This window comes from Bos indicus x Bos taurus, chromosome 18, assembly GCF_003369695.1.
Source record: "Bos indicus x Bos taurus breed Angus x Brahman F1 hybrid chromosome 18, Bos_hybrid_MaternalHap_v2.0, whole genome shotgun sequence".
Lineage (NCBI taxonomy): Eukaryota > Metazoa > Chordata > Mammalia > Artiodactyla > Bovidae > Bos > Bos indicus x Bos taurus.
The window spans coordinates 50016891-50038670 of NC_040093.1; the positions used below are offsets into that span (position 1 = coordinate 50016891).

At 36.5% G+C, this 21780-nt stretch overlaps 1 protein-coding gene and 1 non-coding gene across 3 annotated transcripts in view; one reads left to right on the top strand and one right to left on the bottom strand.

Moving 5' to 3' along the window:
• ITFG1 (integrin alpha FG-GAP repeat containing 1) overlaps positions 1–21780 on the top strand; it is a 296211-nt gene that overhangs the window by 77573 nt on the left and 196858 nt on the right. For both annotated transcript variants that reach the window (XM_027513694.1, XM_027513693.1), the window contains exon 8: positions 5159–5240. In XM_027513694.1, coding sequence (XP_027369495.1) covers positions 5159–5240 — 82 coding nt within the window. The remainder of the gene's footprint in view (positions 1–5158; positions 5241–21780) is intronic.
• On the bottom strand, positions 9817–9923 carry LOC113876889. The gene has a single exon (XR_003506623.1). It is a non-coding gene; the product is annotated as a U6 spliceosomal RNA (small nuclear RNA).

A 21780-nucleotide genomic window follows, 5' to 3' on the forward strand; every position in this document is an offset into this window, starting at 1 on the left:
GTTAGAACTGGACATGAACAACAGACTGGTTCCAAATAGGAAAAGGAGTACGTCTAGGCTGTATATTGTCACCCTGCTTATTTAACTTCTATGCAGAGTACATCATGAGAAACGCTGGGCTGGAAGAAGCACAAGCTGGAATCAAGATTGCCGGAAGTAAATATCAATAACCTCAGATATGCAGATGACACCACCCTTATGGCAGAAAGTGAAGAGGAACTAAAAAGCCTCTTGATGGAAGTGAAAGAGGAGAGTGAAAAAGTTGGCTTAAAGCTCAACATTCAGAAAACGAAGCTCATGGCATCTGGTCCCATCACTTCATGGCAAATAGATGGGGAAACAGTGGAAACAGTGTCAGACTTTATTTTTGGGGGGCTCCAAAATCACTGCAGATGGTGATTGCAGCCATGAAATTAAAAACCTAGATAGCATACTCAAAAGCAGAGAGATTACTTTGCCAACAAAGTCCTTCTAGTCAAAGCTATGGTTTTTTCAGTGGTCATGTATGGATGTGAAAGTTGGACTGTGAAGAAGGCTGAGCGCCGAATCATTGATGCTTTTGAACTGTGGTGTTAGAGAAGACTCTTGAGAGTCCCTTGGACTGCAAGGAGATCCAACCAGTCCATTCTAAAGGAGATCAGTCCTGGGTATTCTTTGGAAGGAATGATGCTAAAGCTGAAACTCCAGTACTTTGGCCACCTCATGCGAAGAGTTGACTCATTGGAAAAGACTCTGATGCTGGGAGGGATTGGAGGCAGGAGGAGAAGGGGACGACAGAGGATGAGATGGCTGCATGGCATCACTGTCTCAATGGACATGAGTTTGGGTAAACTCTGGGAGTTGGTGATGGACAGGGAGGCCTGGCATGCTGCGATTTACGGGGTCGCAAATAGTTGGACACGACTGAGCAACTGAACTGAACTGAAACAGATGCTTATATTAGAACTAGCTTGCTCAGACCTCAAAACTAGAAACAGTGAAGCTAGACTTTGAACTAGGAAGTCTTGTTTCTAAAACTTGGCCCTTTAAATCATTGCACAGACATTCCAGAAACCAATTAGGTGAAAGAATAGGCAAAGGACATAATTGTGGCAGTGAGTTGACCCAGTTTTGAATTGAAGGACTACAGTGAAGGCCAGTAAGAACAGCACAGTACAGAACAGGACACAGTGTAGTAGATGAGTCTGAAATAGCAGCCCATGAAAAAGTATTTGCAGCTCAGAAGCACAGCACTGACATTATAAAAATACCTGCATAGAAGTTAAATAAACAAGGTGACAATATACAACCTGTCTTACTTCTTTCAGAATTTTGAACCAGTCCATTGTTCCATATCTGATTCTGACTATTGCTTGTTCATCTGCATACAGGTTTCTCAGGAGACAGGTAAGGTGGTCTGGTACTCTAGTCTTTTAAGAATTTTCCACAGTTTGTTGTGATGCACACAGTCAAAGGCTTTCATGTAGTAAGTGAAGCAGAAATAGATGTTTTCCTGGAATTCCCTTGCTTTTCATGATTCAAGGAATGTTGGTAATTTGATCTCTGGTTCCTTTCCTCTTCAAAACCCAGCTTGTACGTCTAAAAGCTCTCCATTCACCTACCCTTGAATCTTAGCTTGAAGAATTTTGAGCATAACTTTGCTATCACATAAAATAGGTGCAGTTGTACAATAGTTTAAGCATCCTTTGACATTACTCTTCTTTGGGATTGGAATGAAAATTGACTTTTTCCAATCCTTTGACCACTGCTGAGTTTTCCAAGTTTGCTGACATATTTGAGTGCAGCACTTTAACAACATCATCTATTAGGGTTTAAATGGCTGGAATTCTATCACCTCCACTAGCTTTGTTCATAGTAATGCTTGCTAAGCATTGACTTCACCCTCCAGAATATCTAGCTCTAGGTGAGTGACCACATCATTGTAGTTATCCAGGTCATTAAGACCTGTTTTGTATTATTCTTCTGTGTATTCTTGTCACCTTTCCTTAGACTCTTCTGCTTCCATTAGGTCCTTGCCATTTCAGTCCCTTATCATGCTCATCCTTGTGTGAAATGTTCCCTTGATGTTTCCAATTTTCTTGAAGAGATTGCTAGTCTTTCCCATTCTGTTGTTTTCCTCTATTTCTTTGCATTGTTCACTTAAGAAGGCTCTCTTATCTCTCCTTGTTATTCTCTGGACTTCTGCATTCAGTTGGGTATATCTTTCTGTCTCTCTTGCCTTTCACTTCTTTTCTTTGCTCAGCTATTTGTAAAACTTCATCAGGCAACCACTTTGGCTTCTTGCGTTTCTTTTTGTGGGGGGGTGGTTTCAGTCACTGCCTCCTGTACAAACTTACAGGAGTTTGTATAAACTTATGTCCATAGTTCTTCAGGCACTCTGTCCACCAAATCTACCATGTGTGCAAGCATACCTTATTTTATTGTGTTTCACTTTATTACACTTCACAGGTAATACTTTTTTTGTTTTCCATAAATTGGAAATCTGGCAGCCCTGTGTCAAGTATATCAGCACCGTTTTTTCTGATAGCATTTGGTCACTTCATGTCTTCTATGTCACATTTTGGTAATTCTCACAATATTTCAAACTTTTCCCATAGTATTTAATTTGTACTATTGTTCTTTGATGTTGCTATTACAAAAATATTACAACTTGCTAAAGGCTTGCGATGATGGTTAGTATTTTTTTTAACAGTAAAATATTTTTTAATCAAAGTATGTACATTTTTTAGGCATAATGCTATTGCACACTTAATAGAGTACATTGTAGTATAACTTTTACATCCACTAGGAAACCAGAATATTCTTGTGCCTTGGTTTATTACAATACTTAGCTTATTGCAGTGATCTTAACCAGAATTTGCCTGTATTTCCAAAATATCCCTGCATCTGGAAACATTTCTAAATATATTTTATTATGTTTAACAGAACTTCACAGGAGTAATTTATTCACTTGAGCCAGTAGAATAGGTTGATATTCAGCTTTATGTAATATGCGGCAGATGTATTTTTAGAGTGGTTTTTCCATTCATTCAAGAAGAATTGTGTCTTCGTTGTACCTGATGCTGCAATCTTTCTAGAATGCAAATTCATTTGACACTTCATTCATAAATTTGGTGACTTTGATGCATCTTTAGTATAACATCAGGTACTCGGCAAGACTAGAGGGGTATCCTAAGTTTTAAGACACTTACATATATAAGATTTCCATAGAAAAATCTTTTAAAAATGTATCAGATACTTTAATAATGGTAGGAGAAACATGTTTCTGCCTGTGAATGATGAAGAGTTAAAATGGCTGGTAGACTGCCTGTCGCAAGACAAATGTTACTTACTCATGTTCCTCAGGCATTTAGTCTTAAGCTTTCTGGGTAGCATTGCCTGTCTCTGAAAATTTGGAGATGATTTCTTCAGAAATAACTTACAGATCTGCAGTATCTTTAGAGGAACAAAGGAGAAAAATATTTTAAATTTTTAAAATATTTTTAAATCCATAGTTTTCTATATGAAGCATGTAAGAATCAGGGTTAACACATCAAATAGTTAAAAGAGAAATCAGTGGTGGGAGAAGAGCTTTAAAACCAAGAGCTCAAAACCCAAATGCAGTGTTTTGGTTTATTTTTCTTATGTTCTAATATAAAATTATAGAAAGGAAAGACAATAATTTAAAGAATATTTTTGTAAGCCAGACGGTCTGTTTTGGTAAGAGGACCTGAAGCAAAAGATCTCTGATGAGTTCTCCTTTTTTGTTTAGCTTAGCCACCTCTGGTTTGGACACATCAGCTATTGTACTCCTTTGCTCCCTTTCTAATAGTGTTGGTAATGAATGCACCATTAAAGATGAATGTAATTCTCATCTAATTTGAATATCTTTACCTAATTAACCCCTAGCAAAATCTTCTTTCTTGAAATCTGTAAAATGTAATATCTTTCCTACTTACTCCTACCACTTATAAGTCTGACTTATATTTTATCTTCCAACTGGACTGTCAGCTCTTTCGGGTAGAAACTATTTTATATACTTCTTTGGACTTCCCTTGTGGCTTAGCTGATAAAGAATCCACCTGCAATCCAGGAGACTAGGGTTTGATCCCTGGGTTAGGAAGATACCCTGGAGAAGGGAAAGGCTACCCACGCCAGTATTCTGGCCTGGAGAATTTCATGGACTGAATAGTCCATGGGGTTGCAAAGAGTCGGACATGACTGAGCGACTTTCACTTATATTCCCAAAACCTTCCATGGTACTTGAAAGTAGGAGACACTCATTCTGTCTGAAATTATGATGATGATTTAGGAAAGAGTGCTTCCCAAGTGGTGCTAGTGGTAAAGAACCTACCTTCCAATTCAGGAAACATAAGAGATCCCCTGGAGAAGGAAATGGCAACCCACTCCAGTATCCTTGCCTGGAAAATCCTATGGACAGAGGAGCTTAGCGGGCTCTGGGTCTCAAAGAGTCAGACACAACTAAAGTGACTTAGCACACAGCACACACACATCATACCTGACGGTTTCACAGAGGCTCATTGGTAAAGAATTCACATGCCAAGTAGGAGATGCGGGTTCAATCCCTGGGTCAGGAATGTCCCCCAGAGAATGAAAAGGCAACCCACTCCAGTATGCTTGCCTGGGAAATCCCATGGACAAAGGGGCCTGGTGGGTTACAGTCTATAACGTCGTAAAGAGTCAGACCCGACTTAGTGACAGAGAGTAAAGAGAGAGAGAGAGATCATACCTGAACTGACAGCATGGAAAGCACATCTCCAGATGCGCATCTTCAATTCACAGCAGTTTCTTTCATCTTATGATAAAAATGGAACAGAGAAGTGGGATAATTTTTTGGAGTACAGAAGTCTTAAGTTGTTTATTTCCCTGCTTTCATTAAAATACTTTGTTTCAGAGGACCTACTGTATAGCTTAGGGAACTCTGCTCAATGTCGTATGGCAGCCTGGATGGGAGGGGAGTTTGGGAGAGAATGGACGTATATGAATGGCAGCGTCCTTTTGCTGTCCACCTGAAGCTATCACAACATTGTCAATCAGCTATACTCCAATACAAAATAAAAAGTTTTAAAAATAATAGTAAAATACAGTAGTAAAATTTTAAAATGCTTTGTTTCACATTTGAAAAATGATCTAATCCATAACTTTCTGCCTCTAACAGGATGGAAATTTCTCTCTCAGTACTGTTCTTGAAAAACCTCAAAATATGATGGTGGTGGGACAGTCAGCATTTGCCGACTTTGGTAAGATTGTTTTTGTCTTTGAAAGTCTCCGTGTCTCTCTGACCTAGTCATATTAATTCTCTATATCTGAAAATAATTTAAGTATCTTCAGATCAATTACAGATATAAAAAGATGCCTATCATAGGATTGGGGCTTCCCAGGTGCTTCCCAGGCACAGTGATAATCTACTTTCTAATTCAGGAGACAAAGCAGATTCAGGTTCAATCCCGGAGTCGGGAAGATCTCCTGGAGTAGGAAATGGCAACCCATTCCAATATTCTTGCCTGGAAAATCCCTTAGACAAAGGAGCCTGGCAGGCTACAGTCCATGGGGTAGCAAAGAGTCGGACGCAACTTAGCAACTGAGCACACACATACCTGCATTGTAGTATTATAAGTGACATATTTTCAGGTCTTTCCTATTGGGCTGGCCAAGTTCCTTCAGTTTTTAAGTAAAAACACATTTCCGTTTTTACCAAGAACTTATTGAACAGCATATTCACCTTTTTGTTCCACTACCTTCTGCCACTTTTCAAGCAACTTCATAATTCCACTTTCCCAAAACTTTTTTTTGAACAAAGAACTCTTCTAGGTGCCTTTTACAGTCTTCCAGGGAATTGAAATTTTTTCCTTTAAGAGAATTTTGTAAAGACTGAAATAAATGGAAATCCAAGGGTACAATATCTGGTGGATACAGCAAATAAATCAGAACTTCCCAGCCAAGCTGTAACAGTTTTTGCTGGGCCTTCAAAGAAACATGTGGTCTTGCATTATCCTGATGGAATGGGTGTTTTCTGCTGACTAATCTGGATGCTTTTCTTCAAGTGCTGCTGTCAGTTGGTCTAATGGGGAGCAGTACTTGTTGGAATTAATTGTTTGGTTTTCCAGAAGGAACTCATAATAGAAGACTCCCTTCCAATCCCACCACATACACAGCATCACCTTCTTTGGATGAAGACCAGCCTTTTGTGTGGTTGGTGGTGTTTCCTTTCACTTGCTTCATGATCTATTCTGTTCCCTGTTATTGTACACTATCCACTTTTCATTGCCCATCAACAGTTTGTTTTAAAAACAAAACGTTTTTGTTATATTTAAGTAGAGAACTGCATGCAGAAATATGGTCAGTGTTGTTGTTGTTGGTTTTTTTTTTTTCACGTAGATGGACCTCAAACATGAAAGCAGTAACCACAACCAAGCTGGTGCAAATGATTTCCAGTGCTTGATTTGGATTATTATTTTTATTTATTTATTTATTTATTTATTTTTTGGCCACCTTGTGGAGCATTCAGGATCCTGGATTCCCACCCAGGGATCAAACTCATGCTCCCCTGCTTTGAAGTGTGGAGTCTTAACACTGGACCTCCAAGGAAGTCTTAATTTGGGTATTTTGAGTATGTCAGTTATCTCCCGTGAGGTATTACATTGATTGTTCTCAGTTAATGTCTCTATTTGATTGCTGTCAGTGTCAGCAGATCTACTAGACCATGGCTCATTGTCCAATGAGAAATCTCTAGCATGAAATTTGCAAACCACTTTTGACGTGTTCAGTCAGTCACAACACCTCGATACACTGCACAATTTTTTTTTTTTTGCTTTTCAGCTTGTTTTTACCTTTCTTGAAATAATAAAGCATGATATACCAAAAATGTTGCTTGTTTTCTTCCATCTTTAATATTAAAGTAGCTACACAAAAATTCACCAATTCTGATGTTTTTTAAAATGCACACTGATGTGACAACTGTCACAATACAATTTAACAAAATTGTTTCAAATGAAGTTAATGATAACTAAGAACTACTAGAGCCATCTTATGGAAAAAGCTGAAGGACTATTTTGGCCAACCCAATACAATAAAGAACAATTTATGATGTGTGTTTAAATTGCAGTTTGAATTTAAGGGTCTCCTCTTTGCAGAAGTAACCTGCACGGGCCGCCTGGTCAACCGGCCGCGCCCGAAAAAAATTAAAAAAAAAAAAGAAGTAACCTGCAAAACAAGAATACCTGCTGAATGTTCTCAACTAGTGATTACCATAACATTTTTATGTAGATCCACATTATGAAACAATGAAAAAAAAATTGAAAAACTTAACCTGACCTCTTGAAACTACTGAATATTAAAAAACATTTGTGATTTACATCTGAATTCCAAAGAAGAGTACTATTTGTTATAAATCTCTGTATTCCATAAGAGTCTACACAATACATCAGGTTTAGAACTTCCAAAGCATACGTGGCTCTTTCATAATTTGTCAGGGTTATCATCAAAAGAATTAGTTAGATGAAAAAATGGTCTAGATAGCCACTGCTAAGAATCCACAGCTCACTCCCATCCTGTTTTTCCTTCATTCTACAAACAAACACCTCAGCCTGTTCCTCAAAATGCAAGTGACACCTTCCTACCTAGAAAGGCTTCAGTTTCTTTATTTATAAAATGAAAATGAATGTAACCACCTCACGAGGCTACTGTGAATAACGTAATGTGAGTAAAGCACAGTGTCAGGCCCACAGTAAATACACAGAAAATTATTGTATAATCTGAGTCTTTTTGTTGGAGATGTTTGGTCTTATTGTTGTTGCTGCTTTTTGCTCAACTGACTAAATCAACTCATTGTTTGGTGTCATAGAGATGTGTCCCATGGCAATTAAAGCAGGAGGTTTGATAGTGTTACTTGATGAAAATTTCAACATGAATCTTTCTATTGTACTGTATTTTATTATTACATTGAACATTACTTTGCTCTTGAGCAGATTTCTGGGGCCTGATTTATTATCTTTAATGCAAATAGTCAAGTGATAGGATACATGCATTTTTCTTTTAATTTGCTGGTAGACTTGATTAGATGGATTAATGACAGGTCTCTAGGGGAAAAAGTTTATATGCACTATGTAATTCTCAGAAGACTAATAGACCTCCCTTAACCTGCAGTTAGGATCCTCCAAATCACAGATATTTATTTTCTGACTCTATGTTTTATATGATGAAGTGCTTTGCCTATAACAAAGTTTTAAGTAACTTTAAAGATTTTTTTAAATTGTACTAATGATAAACATAGACATTTACCTGTTTGTAGTGTTTCAATGTGCAGAATATAGGATATAGTTAACTAAATATAACTTTCTCCCCTGTTTTTCTTAACTTTATGTAGTATATCAGTAAACTTTTAAATATATCAGTAAATTTTAAATAAAGAGCCCACACTGTCTTCTTAAATCTTGAAATATCTTTAGCTGGGTATTATCAAAAACAAGACTACTTTTGACTCCAAACAGATGGCGTTGAATGAGGTTATGGACATTTAATATATAAACATAGGCACTTTCCTATACATTTGAGTGTCTGTGATTTGCATCCTGCCCTCCATCCCCCACCCCTCCCACTCCTTTTGAACCAAGGTGCAAGGAAACTTACTGACAGCCAAAAAGGCAGCAAGATATCAGAAATTTGCCATTTCATAGGGGAAAAAAGAAAAGCACATGCTTTAATAAATGATATAGCTCACAGGAAGAATCCTACGCTGAAAGGTTTTTTGGGGTTTTTTTGACTTATTTTTTAATGTTGATTTTATTTTATTTTTATTTTATTTTTTAACTTTACAATATTGTATTGGTTTTGCCATATATCAAAATGAATCCACCACAGGTATACATGGGTACCCCATTCTGAACCCTCCTCCCTCCTCCCTCCCCATACCATCCCTCTGGGTCGTCCCAGTGCACCAGCCCCAAGTATCCAGTATCGTGGATCGAACCTGGACAGGCGACTTGTTTCATATATGATATTATACATGTTTCAATGCCATTCTCCCAAATCATCCCACCCTCTCCCTCTCCCACAGAGTCCAAAAGACTGTTCTATACATCAGTGTCTCTTTTGCTGTCTCGTATACAGGGTTATTGTTACCATCTTTCTAAATTCCATATATATGCGTTAGTATACTGTGTTGGTGTTTTTCTTTCTGGCTTACTTCACTCTGTATAATAGGCTCCAGTTTCATCCACCTCATTAGAACTGATTCAAATGTATTCTTTTTAATGGCTGAGTAATACTCCATTGTGTATATGTACCACAGCTTTCTTATCCATTCATCTGCTGATGGACATATAGGTTGCTTCCATGTCCTGGCTATTGTAAACAGTGCTGCGATGAACATTGGGGTACACGTGTCTCTTTCAATTCTGGTTTCCTCAGTGTGTATGCCCAGCAGTGGGAATGCTGGATCATAAGGCAGTTCTATTTCCAGTTTTTTAAGGAATCTCCACACTGTTCTCCATAGTGGCTGTACTAGTTTGCATTCCCACCAACAGTGTAAGAGGGTTCCCTTTCCTCCACACCATTCTGACTGACGTGAAATGGTACCTCATTGTGGTTTTGATTTGCATTTCTCTGATGAGTGATGTTGAGCATCTTTTCATGTGTTTGTTAGCCATCTGTATGTCTTCTTTGAAGAATTGTCTATTTAGTTCTTTGGCCCATTTTTTGATTGGGTCATTTATTTTTCTGGAATTGAGCTGTAGGAGTTGCTTGTATATTTTTGAGATTAGTTGTTTGTCATTTGCTTCATTTGCTATTATTTTCTCCCATTCTGAAGGCTGTCTTAAAAATATGGAATGCTTCACGAATTTGCTTGTCATCCTTGCGCAGGGGCCATGCTAATGTTCTCTGTATCGTTCCAATTTTAGTATATGTGCTGCCGAAGCGAACACCTGAAAGGAGTTTTTAAATGGCTCCCAGCTCCCTTAAGTTGTCTAGGAACAGAAGTTTTTTGGGTATTTTTTTTAACCTATGGTGAAGTTTTTAGCTTCCAATATAAAATACTTTTTAAAAGATATCAAAAAACCTACTCTAAACTTAGGCTGTACTGGTACAGTAAAAGAGAGGGAGAGAGGGCGGTTTGAAATCAAACAGATCAGGAATTTTTTCAAATAAAACAAGGAAATAGGTACTCATACTTACGATAACATTATCTTTTCCCTTTTGTAAGACAAAGAAATACTTTCCCAGAAATTAAATAAAACTATGAAATTTTACACAGGCAATAAAAATAATTATCAAATTCTTTTAGGAGGAAAGAGCAGAAAAGTATGTTGTGCAATATGATTATCTTAAAAAAATCAAACTAAGGACTTCCCTGGTGGTCCAGTAGCTAAGACTCTGGGCTCCCAACACAAGGGGCCTGGGTTTGATCCCTGGTTTGGGAACTAGATCCCACATGCCACAATAAAAGATCCTGCATTCCGCAATTAAGACCCTGTGCAGCCAAAGAAATCATAAATATATTTTTTAAATAATCAGAATAGTATGGAATATATCAATATAATAATAATGGTAGTGTTAGAAGTAGGATGATAGGTTATCTTATTACCTGTTTTCCAAATTTTCTGTTGTGTGGTTAGAATGAGCCCTCCAAGAAAGAGAGTATGAATAGAGTTTTACAAGAATAAGGAGGAAGTAAAAGGATCACTAAAAGGTGGTCAAAAAGTTTTAATGATATTTAAAATGTGATGCCCAAAAGGTGGCATTTATAGAGCTCTTTAGCAGTTCTGGAGTCATAAAAATCAGCCAATAAATAATTGCTGCTGGTGGTTACTAGCTGGGCCCTGGCCTCACGCTTGGGATATCTGCAATCCATAAATGCCTCTACTAATAGTTAATCGGTCATCTTCTAGGAAACATGTTTTGTGTCAAACTATTACATCACCCTTTTAAACTGTGTGTTAAAGTTAAATGTTTTTCTAGGTACACTCAGAATATCAAAGTCTAGAATTTCAACAGATAAGGTAATAGTTCTTTATTAAACTACATAGGACAAAAAAGTCAAGAAAAGTAAGGGTTATTTTTTCTATCAAAATATTACATACAACCAGATTTAGAGAAAACATTAATTTTGTATGCAGTGCCAAATATAATAGAAATCAATGAAAATCTATAAAACTGAAGGGGGAACAGAAACTTTAACAGAATGTCAGAATTTCCTATAGATTGAATCATATTTTAAATTTCACAATATACATGGATTTATATATCCAAATCTAACTCTTGTGTACTGGCTTATCATAAAGGGATCACACTTTATTCTTCAAGTGTGGGAAGAATACTGGCACGTTGACAAAGCCTGGGAATTATCAGTCAGGCCTAAATAACCCTAAAAATAATAAAGACGTTAATGAAAACAAAACTTTGTCGTCTATGAAAGTAACTAACATATTTGCAAAGTATTGAATCCCTTAAATTGTGCCATGTATGATTGAAACCAAATCTTATTCAGTTGAGTATCCCAGTTGCCTAATACAGTAAATAATGAACAACATATAGTAAAGTAAAGGAGAAAGGGAGCAAAACCCCACAATCAGATTATTTTATAAAGTTTTTATGCTGCTTGATAAAAATTCAGAGTTTAACTGCAAATTAACCATAAGGTGTTAGTCGCTTATTCGTGTCCAACTCTGAACCCATGGGCTGTGGCCCGCCAGGCTCCTCTGTCCATGGAATTCTCCAGGCAAGTATATGGAGTGGGTAGCCATTCCCATCTCCAGGAGATCTTCCCAACCTAGGGGTTGAACCCAGTTCTCCCACACTGTGGGCAGATTCTTTATGGTCTGAGCCACAAGGGAAGCCTAGGTATTTTATTATTTTTGATGTGATGGTAAATGAGATTGTTTATTTAATTTCTCTTTTTGTTGTTGTTTATGTATAGAAATGCAAAAGATTTCAATATATTAATTTTGTATTCAGCAACTTTACCTAATTCTTTGATGAGCTCTAATAGTTTTCTGGTATCATCTTTAGGATTTTTAGGATTTTCTATGTATTTTCTGTGCATGTCGTCTGCATACTGAAAGTTTTACTTCTTCTTTTCCAATTTGGAATCCTTTGGTTTCTTTCTCTGATGACCATGGATTTGCCATGCCTTCTGAATCTACGTTGAATAATAGTAATGAGAGTGAATATTCTTGCCTTGTTTCTGATCTGAGAGGAGTACTTTTTGTTTTTCACCATTGAGTGTAATGTTTGCTGGGTTTGTTGTGTATGGCCTTTATTATGTTGAGGTAGGTTCCCTCTATGCCCACTTTCTGGAGAGTTTTTATCATAAATAGGTGTTGAATTTTGTTGAAAGCTTTTTCTTTATCTGTTGAGATAATCGTAGTTTTTATTCTTCATTTGTTAATATGATGTATAACATTGGTTTGCAGATATTAAAGATCCCTTGTATCCCTGGGATCTCACTTAATCATGGTATATGATATTTTTAATGTATTATTAGATTCAGATCACTGGTATTCTGTTGAGAATTTTTGCATCAATGTCATCAGTGATACTGGCCTGAAATTTCCCTTTTTTGTAGTATCTTTTGTTTTTGTATCAGGCTGATGTTAATCTCATAGAATGAGTTTGGGAGTGTTCCTTCCTCTGTAATTTTTCGGAAATCGTTGGAGAAGGATAGGTGTTAATTCTTCTCAAAATCTTTGATAGAATTCACCTGTGAAGCCTTCTGCTTCTGGACTTTTGCTTGTTGGGAGTTTTATAATCATAGTTTCAGTTTCAGTGCTTGTGATTGTTCTATTCATATTTTCTATTATTTCCTGGTTAAATCTTGAGAGATTGTACCCTTCTAAGAATTTGTCCGTTTCTTCCAGGTTGTCCATTTTATTGGCATATAGTTGCTTATAGTAGTCTCTTATGATCCTTTGCATGTTTTTGTTGTCCATGTTAACTTCTTTTTCTTTCTGAGTTTATTGATTTGAGCCCTCTCCCTGTTTCTCTTGATGAGTCTGGCTAAAGGTCTATCAATTTTATCTTCTCAAAGAGCCAGCTTTTAGTTTCATTGATCTTTTCTGTTGTTTTCTTGGTCCTTGTGCCTGCCTTTAATTTCTGCTCTGATCTTTACTGCTTTCTAGCTACTAACACTGGGTTTTGTTTTTTCTCTCTCTAGTTGCTTTAGGTGTAAGGTTAAGGTTCTTTATTTGAGATTTTTCTTGGTGTAGGGTTGTATTTACATAAACTTCCCTTTAGAAAATTGCTTTTGATGCATCCCATAGGTTCTAGATCATTGTGTTTTTGTTATCATGTGTCTCTAGGTATTTTTTAATTTCCTATTTGATTTTTTTCAGTGCTCCATTATTTGTTTAGTAACTTACTGTTTAACCTCCTTGTGTTTCTTCTTTTTTACAGTTTTTTTCCAGTAATTGATTTCTTTTTTTTTTTTTTAACTTTACAATATTGTATTGGTTTTGCCATACATTGACATGAATCCACCATGGGTGTACATGTGTTCCCCATCCTGAACCCCCCTCCCGCCTCCCTCCCCATCCCATCCCTCTGGGTCATCCCAGTACACCAGCCCCGAGCATCCTGTATCATGCATCGAACCTGGACTGGCAATTCGTTTCACATGTGATAATATACATGTTTCAATGCAGTTCTCCCAAATCGTCCCACCCTTGCCCTCTCCCACAGAGTCCAAAAGACTGTTCTATACATCTGTGTCTCTTTTGCTGTCTCACATACAGGGTTATCGTTACCATCTTTCTAAATTCCATATATATGCATTATTATACTGTATTGGTGTTTTTCCTTCTGGCTTGCTTCACTCTGTATAATAGGCTCCAGTTTCATCCACCTCATTAGAACTGATTCAAATGTATTCTTTTTAATGGCTGAGTAATACTCCATTGTGTATATGTACCACAGCTTTCTTATCCATTCATCTGCTGATGGGCATCTAGGTTGCTTTTGTGTCCTGGCTATTGTAAACAGTGCTGCAGTGAACATTGGGGTACACATGTCTCTTTCAGTTCTGGTTTCCTCAGTGTGTATGCCCAGCAGTGGGAATGCTGGATCATAAGGCAGTTCTATTTCCAGTTTTTTTAAGTAATCTCCACACTGTTCTCCATAGTGGCTGTACTAGTTTGCATTCCCACCAACAGTGTAAGAGGGTTCCCTTTTCTGCCACCCTCTCCAGCATTTATTGCTTGTAGACTTTTGGGTCGCAGCCATTCTGACTGGCGTGAAATGGTACCTCATTGTGGTTTTGATTTGCATTTCTCTGATAATGAGTGATGTTGAGCATCTTTTCATGTGTTTGTTAGCCATCTGTATGTCTTCTCACTCTAACTCATTCTATGAGACCACCAGTAATTGATTTCTAATCCAATAGCGCTGTTGTCAGAAGGGATGCTTGATATGATTTCAGTTTTCTTAAATTTACTGTGACTTCATTAGTGACCCAAGATCTGATCTATCCTGGAGAATGTTTTGTGTACACTTGAGAGGGAAGTGTATTCTGCTGCTTTCGGATGGAATGTCCTATAATTATCAAGTCTATCTGGTCTAATGTGTCATTTAAGGCTTGTGTTTCCTTATTAATTTTCTGTCTGTCCATTGGTATAAGCGGGTGTTACAGTGCCCCACTCATAATCTATTTTACACAAGTATTTTAAAAATCAAATGCCTTCAAAGAAATGGATGACTTTATTACAAAAGAGGTTGTATAGGGTAAAGTTATAGGTATTGTGCTTTCTGGGCTTGGTTTCATTTTTTTGTTTATTTAAGACTACTTTTCATTCCAAAGACTTAATAATGAACTTTTGGTTTTTGTTTTCTATAGTTGAAAATTGGCTGCTCTTTTGTGAAATAGCCTTATTTTTTCACTAAAAGGGACCCTGAATTCCAGCTGACATTTAGCAATAAAAGAAGTTTCAGATTTTCCCTCTTAAATGTACTATAGCACCTTCAGAACCAGTCAGAAATTATCAAGTAGATGTAAATACAATATACTTCAATATATGAAATATGGTTAACTAGATGTAAGTGCTGGATTCAAGGAATTTGAAATATAATTCATAAAATATCTTGACTTTTATAGTACAGACATATCAGCTCAGTCAAATAGTTGATTGTTCTTTAAAACTGTGTAGGGATCAGTTTTTCTTCCATTCAGCTTTTTTCCTGTTTTGTGCTGGAAGATGTACAAGATGTTAACCAATTCAAAAATACCTTTTTTTTGAGTGCTTACTCTTTAGAATATTCTAGATGCTTGGCATGTAGCCATGAATGAAGCATATAAAAACCTTGCTTTCATGAAGTTTAAATTCTGTTGGAGAAGGAAAACAGTAAGAAGTTAGTATTTTTATAAAGTGTTAAAAGAGTTTTGAACAGATAAAAGTAGTGTAAGAGAAACTGAGAAGGCCTATTTTCTATAGCTGATTGGAGGTCATATTTGACCTTCAAGTTAATTGAAGTCACAAGAGATCTTGGAAGAATGTTACAGAGGAAACACCTAAATGTATGTTCAAGGTACAAAAAGAAGAAAGGCACTTGGCCAAGTCTTAGGGAATTGAGAACCAAGGTAAGAAATTTGGGTTTTATTCTAGATATAATTGGGAGCTTCAAGGGAACTTAATAGGACATGTAATTAATCAAGCAGTATTTTGGACATAAGTTTGTGATGTCTGTTAGACACTAGAATGTTATTCATGTGGGAGATAGAAGCTCTGAAGAGACAGAGTTGGATATCAGTATGTCCTTGTTTAAATACCTTTTAGAAGGTGGTTAATGGATAAAGAAGTACCTTACCAGAGTATCCCACCTTTCTTCCTAAAACTAAAATTGTTACTTATTCCAGCCACAGTGGCTGAGTGGCTTCTTTGATGTTCCTCAAACGGGCCAGGCACAGTTTCCCCCTCAGGGCTTTTTCCTTTGCATGGAATGCTCTTTCTCTGGATATTCCTCGTGGTTCAACTCCCTTACCACCTTCTAGTCCCATTTAAATGTCACCTTCTCCAGACCTTCCCTGACCACTCTATTTAAATTTGTAACCCCTGCTGTGACACTCCTGACCCCTTTCTCCCTTTACTTTTTCCATTGCATTTATCACTATCTGACATATCACGGATCTGACATCACATCTACTTTTATTTCTGTACTCCATTGGTGTGTTTTGTTCACTGTTATATCTCTTGCCTTGGAACAGTTCTAGTCACATTGTAAACACTCAATGAATAATTTTGAACATGTAACTTAATTTTTAAAATATCTTAATTTATTTCACCATTTAGTTTTTAATAATTGATCCCAAATTTAAGACATGTCTTAAATATCTTCAGCCATAATCCTAAGCCCAGACTTCTTAGTGCCATTCACATGATGAGGACAGAGCTAACATTACTTTTGCTCATTCTGATTAGGTGATTGAATTAAAAATTGTTCTATATCTCTAAAATAGATGGATGTTGATTTCAGTAGGAGACTTCCTAGGTCCTTGTAAATTTTAATTATCAGTCTTTGTGTTTCCATTTTTCTAATTCCTGAATGCTGACAACATACACTACCTGTACTGTTTATATTATTTAACATTTAAAGAGAACATTGTATATGCACGGTTTCTGAATCTTCATAGTGTCAATTTGTTCTGACATGATCAGAGTAAAAGCAACCAATTTAAGTAGTTCTCTCTAACCTGGCAGCATGACCTACCCCTATTTCACCAAAGAAAGACAATACTATTGTAAATTTTTGATAAATCTGAAATATTTTCTATGCACACATTGCCATATGACATGGGAAGTAAATAGGCATTCTTAGAATACTCTTCTAATGTGCATCTAGTTCATTAGTGTTTCCTTTTCATTCCATGTCACTGTGGCTATTGCCTTGCAATGGTTGCCATAGCAAAATTGATTAGTCCCTGAGTTTTATTTGTGGCAAAGACTATAAGACATCTATCATTGTGAGTCACAGATGCCAGATGTGATTTTGATAAATATTTTGAATGCTTTTTGATTGGAAATGGTAATTTATATACAAATTATAAAATTGCTACTTCTGAGTCTTGATTTTATACATACTCAGTATTCAAAGCAGACTAAGCTGTACTCCTTTTATTTAAGATTACAAATATGAGGAAAAACTAGGACCCTGAGTCCATGAATTTTTTTTTGTTTAAATTTTATATGATAGATTCTTGCCTTTCTAGGTAAGGGGGTTTGGGGGGTTTTTTTTGTACAGCTATCTTTCTTACTTACTAAATTCTCAAAGTTATACTGTTCTTTTAATTTTTCAAAGGTGCATGGTATTATGAGTATATAATTATTTCTTTGAAAATTAAATTTAAAGCACTTAAAGAGTCTGTAAGATAGTGTTATATTTTACATTATCACATTACTGTTCTGTAATTTAGCAGGGTTTTTTTTTTTGTTTTTAATTTAAGCTAATTGGGACGCTTGTCTCTCTAAGCCTGCCCTAATTAATAGAATGGATCTCTGATAACTGGAGCAGTCCATGTAACTGATCTGTGAACTTCATCATGCATTTATCTCTTTGTTGGTTGATTGCCACAATATTGGGGAAATGGTTACTGCAGGATCTTTCCAATTCTTAGACCTTCCAGTTACATACAGCCTGGGAAAGACTAATAGTGAAATTTATTCCTCTCTGATATCTTACACTGGGGGGAATTCCCCCAATCAGAGCAGTAGAGAGTAATATACTATCAGAGCCTGAGAATAAATTGTGAAGATCCCCTTTCTAAATGTCCTACGATATTTTCAAGTAACCCAGGCTTCCATTTCAACCTTATTTTCTTTATATCTCTGCATTTTCATTCTGTGTAAATACCCCATCCATAGATAAGCAAAAGCAGAGATGCACGTCTTGGATATAGGTACATATACAGCTCTCTGTGCTTAACCTTCACCCCTAAAGAATTGAGTGATGGGTTGGATGGATCAATATGTGGTGGGTAGATGGATAAAAGCACCGTTTGCTACTTATTCCTTGTCTGGAGCAATCCATTCCCTTAATGAGTCTCACAAAGTCATCAGTTTTTCTATTCTGTTCCATGATCGCAAGTCAGTAGCCTTTTATTTCTGTTGTACTAATAGACAAATGGACATTATCTATACCTAACTTGCCCCTGCCTGTAATTATACCCCAAATAACTAATGTATTCTTAGTTAATCAATAGAAAAGTTTCAAAGTTTTGTTAATCAAGGACATTAAGGATTTAGTAGTTAGTACTTTTCAAATATTTGTTTACTTCTTTTTCATAATACTTAACAGTTTCTTATTATTTGGCAGGAACTCTTTTACACATTGTGTGTTTTACCTTCATCTCAGTTAATCTTCCCAAAACTTGCTGAGGTGAGCAAATTATTTATCCTTGATATACAGATGTGGTAACAGTGGTTCAGATGTTAAGAAACTTGCCTAAGGGGACAAAACTAAGAAGTAGTAGAGCTGGAATGTGATCTTTGGCTCTATCTCACAAATGGTGAGGCACTCCTACGTTAGTTCTTAAAATGTGTGAGCATCCTTTGTTGATGTTCTCCAACAGTGACCTCTTGGTAAGCCCTTTTTGGTTTTTTAAAACCATGTATCATGTTGATAGTGAATCTTTTCCTTCTGCTCCCTGCAAGATGGCTTTTCCCTTATTACTTTCGAAATTTTTATACTGTCTGACATTTTATGATTATCCATCTCAAAAATTTAGTTTTATATATGTGTGTGTATATATATATATATATGTGCATATATATATCAATAATTATAAAATATATAATATTGTGGATTCCAGAAAATATCAAAACCAGGCATTGGTAATTTTGATATAGAATTCACTATGTAAAAATATCTCTTGTATTAAGACAGCTCTTCAGAATATTTCTTTATCAACTAGATAAACTTATAGTTTTTATTTAGATGAAGTCATTCGGCTGTTGAGTTCTGAGAACATGTGGGAGATCATTTCCTAGAAATTAGCTCCTTGATTTCTCTTTGATTTTGATTTTTTTCCCTACCCTGGATGTTTGCAGTTTTGCAGCCACATATTTGTATTTTCTGACAGTTTTTAGCTCTGGCTCACTTCCAAATTGTGACTCATCATTTGAAACCAGGATCTCTCTAAATGTATGTGAACAAATTCTTTCTTAAACATTCACTAATACAGGTATAAACATTCTTTACGTCATATCCTAGTTCATATTTTTTAAATCAAGATTTTTTTTGGCCTTATACAGATTTCTTTTTCTATTCTCCTTTGTTTGAAGTAGCAGTCTTTATTTGAAAGATCTGCTTATATCTGGGATGTGTTAAAGATGTCAGTTAAGTCTCCTGTGTCTCATACTTCTTATAATCTTCTTAAAATAAGCTGCTAGTTTTAAAAGTGGCATTTATCATGATGAAAAGTTAAGGCAGCAGAGAAAGGAATGTAGTAGATGGTTTAAAAAGAACCTCACTGTTTGAAATCAACCACCAGTGAAAGTGGTTGAGGGCTTATAGAGTAAGTATATTTTTTACTTTAAATCTATTGCAATGTTTATAGCAATTAGTACTATTTTCCTACTGAAGATTTGTCATAGGCTTTAGATCCACATAGATCTAGATTCAAATTTCATTTCTGGGTAAGTCATTCAAACTCTTTAACGAACTATTTCCTTATATACTGTGAGGTTATCACTAGGTTGTGGTAAACATAAAACGGTCTTGTAGGTGCTTTAGAACCTTGGCATTACATGCTGAATAAATGTGAGCTCCAACAAAATAATGTTTTAGACCATTTACTTAGAGTTTAATATCTTCTTTATTCAATATATTCTTTAAAAGATGAAAGAGTAATTCACAATCTTCCTGTAGAGCCTTTCTTCTTAGCACTCTGCCACTTCCAGTACATCTATCTAAACTTCTTCCTCTGCACTGCCTTATACTCCTCAAACCACTAAAACTCATGGAGTTTTAACCTCCTTCATATCTCCTCAAACTGTCTTACCCCATGATTATTTCTTTAACTCATCTCTCTCCTACCTTACTGTGAGATTACTGACCTAACTCCATTCTTGTACCTCTCCAAACCATTCTTCACTCTGTAGTGCTGCTTCTACACAAAATGAATCTGAAATACTAAAAGCCTTTAATAGCTCCCTGTATCATTATGATAAGGTCCAGTCTTTGCTATGGTACATAGGCCATTTTGGATCTGGCTTCTTATTACTTATCTCTAACAAGATTTCATTATTTCTGGAGTTATTTCTCCACTCTTCTCCAGTAGCATACTGGGCACCTGCCAACCTGGGGAATTCATCTTTCAGTATCCTGTCTTTTTGCTTTTTCGTACTGTTCACGGGGTTCTCAAGGCAAGAATACTGAAGTGGTTTGCCATTCCCTTCTACAGTGGACCGTGTTTTCTCAGAACTTTCCACCATGACCGGTCCGTCTTAGGTGGCCCTACGCAGCATGGCTCATAGTTTCATTGAGTTAAACAAGGCAGTGGTTCATGTGACCAGTTTAGTTAGTTTTCTGTGTTCTTCAGTATTCTTCCTTTGAGAATTCAGTATTTTTGCCTTGAGAACCCATGAACAGTATGAAAAGGCAAAAAGATATGATACTGAAAGATGAACTCCCCAGGTTGGTAGGTGCCCAGTATGCTCTGGAGAAGAGTGGAGAAATAACTCCAGAAAGAATAAAAACACAGAGCCAAAGTGAAAACAACACCCAGTTGTGGATGTGACTGGTGATGGAAGTAAAGTCTGATGCTCTAAAGAACAGTATTGCATAGGAACCAGGAATGTTAGGTCCATGAATCAAGGTAAATTGAAAGAAGTAAAACAGGAGATGGCAAAAGTGAACATCGACATTTTAGGAATCACTGAACTAAAATGAACCTGAATGGGCAAATTAATTCAGATGACCATATATCTACTACTGTGGGCAAGAATCCCTTAGAAGAAATGGAATAGCCCTCATAGTCAACAAAACAGTCCGAAATGCAGTACTTGGGTGCCATCTCAAAAATGACAGAGCAATCTTGGTTCGTTTCCAAGGCAAACCTTTCAATATCATAGTAATCCAATTCTGTGCCCCAACCACTAATGCCAAAGAAGTTGAACAGTTATATGATGACGTACAAGACCTTCTAGAACTAACAACAAAAAAAGATGTCTGTTTCATCATAGAGGACTGGAATGCAAAAGTAGAAAGGAGATACCAGGACTAACAGGAAAGTTTGGTCTTGGAGTACAAAATGAAGCAGGGCATAGGCTAACAGAGTTTGCCAAGAGAACACACTGTTCATAGAAAACACTCTCTTCCAGCAACACAAGAGACAGCTCTACACATGGACAGTACCAGATGGTCAATACCAGAATCAGATTGATTGTATTCTTTGCTTGATTGTATCCTTTGCAGCCGAAGATGGATAAGCTCTATACAGTCAACAAAAACGAGACCAAGAGCTGACTATGGCTCAGATCATGAACTCCTTGTTGGAAAATTCACCTTAAATTGAAGAAAGTAGGGAAAACCACTAGACCATTCAGGAATGATCTAAATCAAATCCCTTATGATTATGCAGTAGAAGTGACAAATAGATTCAGGGATTAGGTCTGATAGAGTGCCTGAAGAACTATGAAAAGTGGCACATGACATTGTTTAGGAGGCAGTGATCAAGACCATCCCTAAGAAGACGGAATGCCAAAAGGCAAAATGGTTGTCTGAGGAGGCCTTACAAATAGCTGAGAAAAGAAGAGAAGCAAAAGGCAAATGAGAAAAGGAAAGATATACCCATCTGAA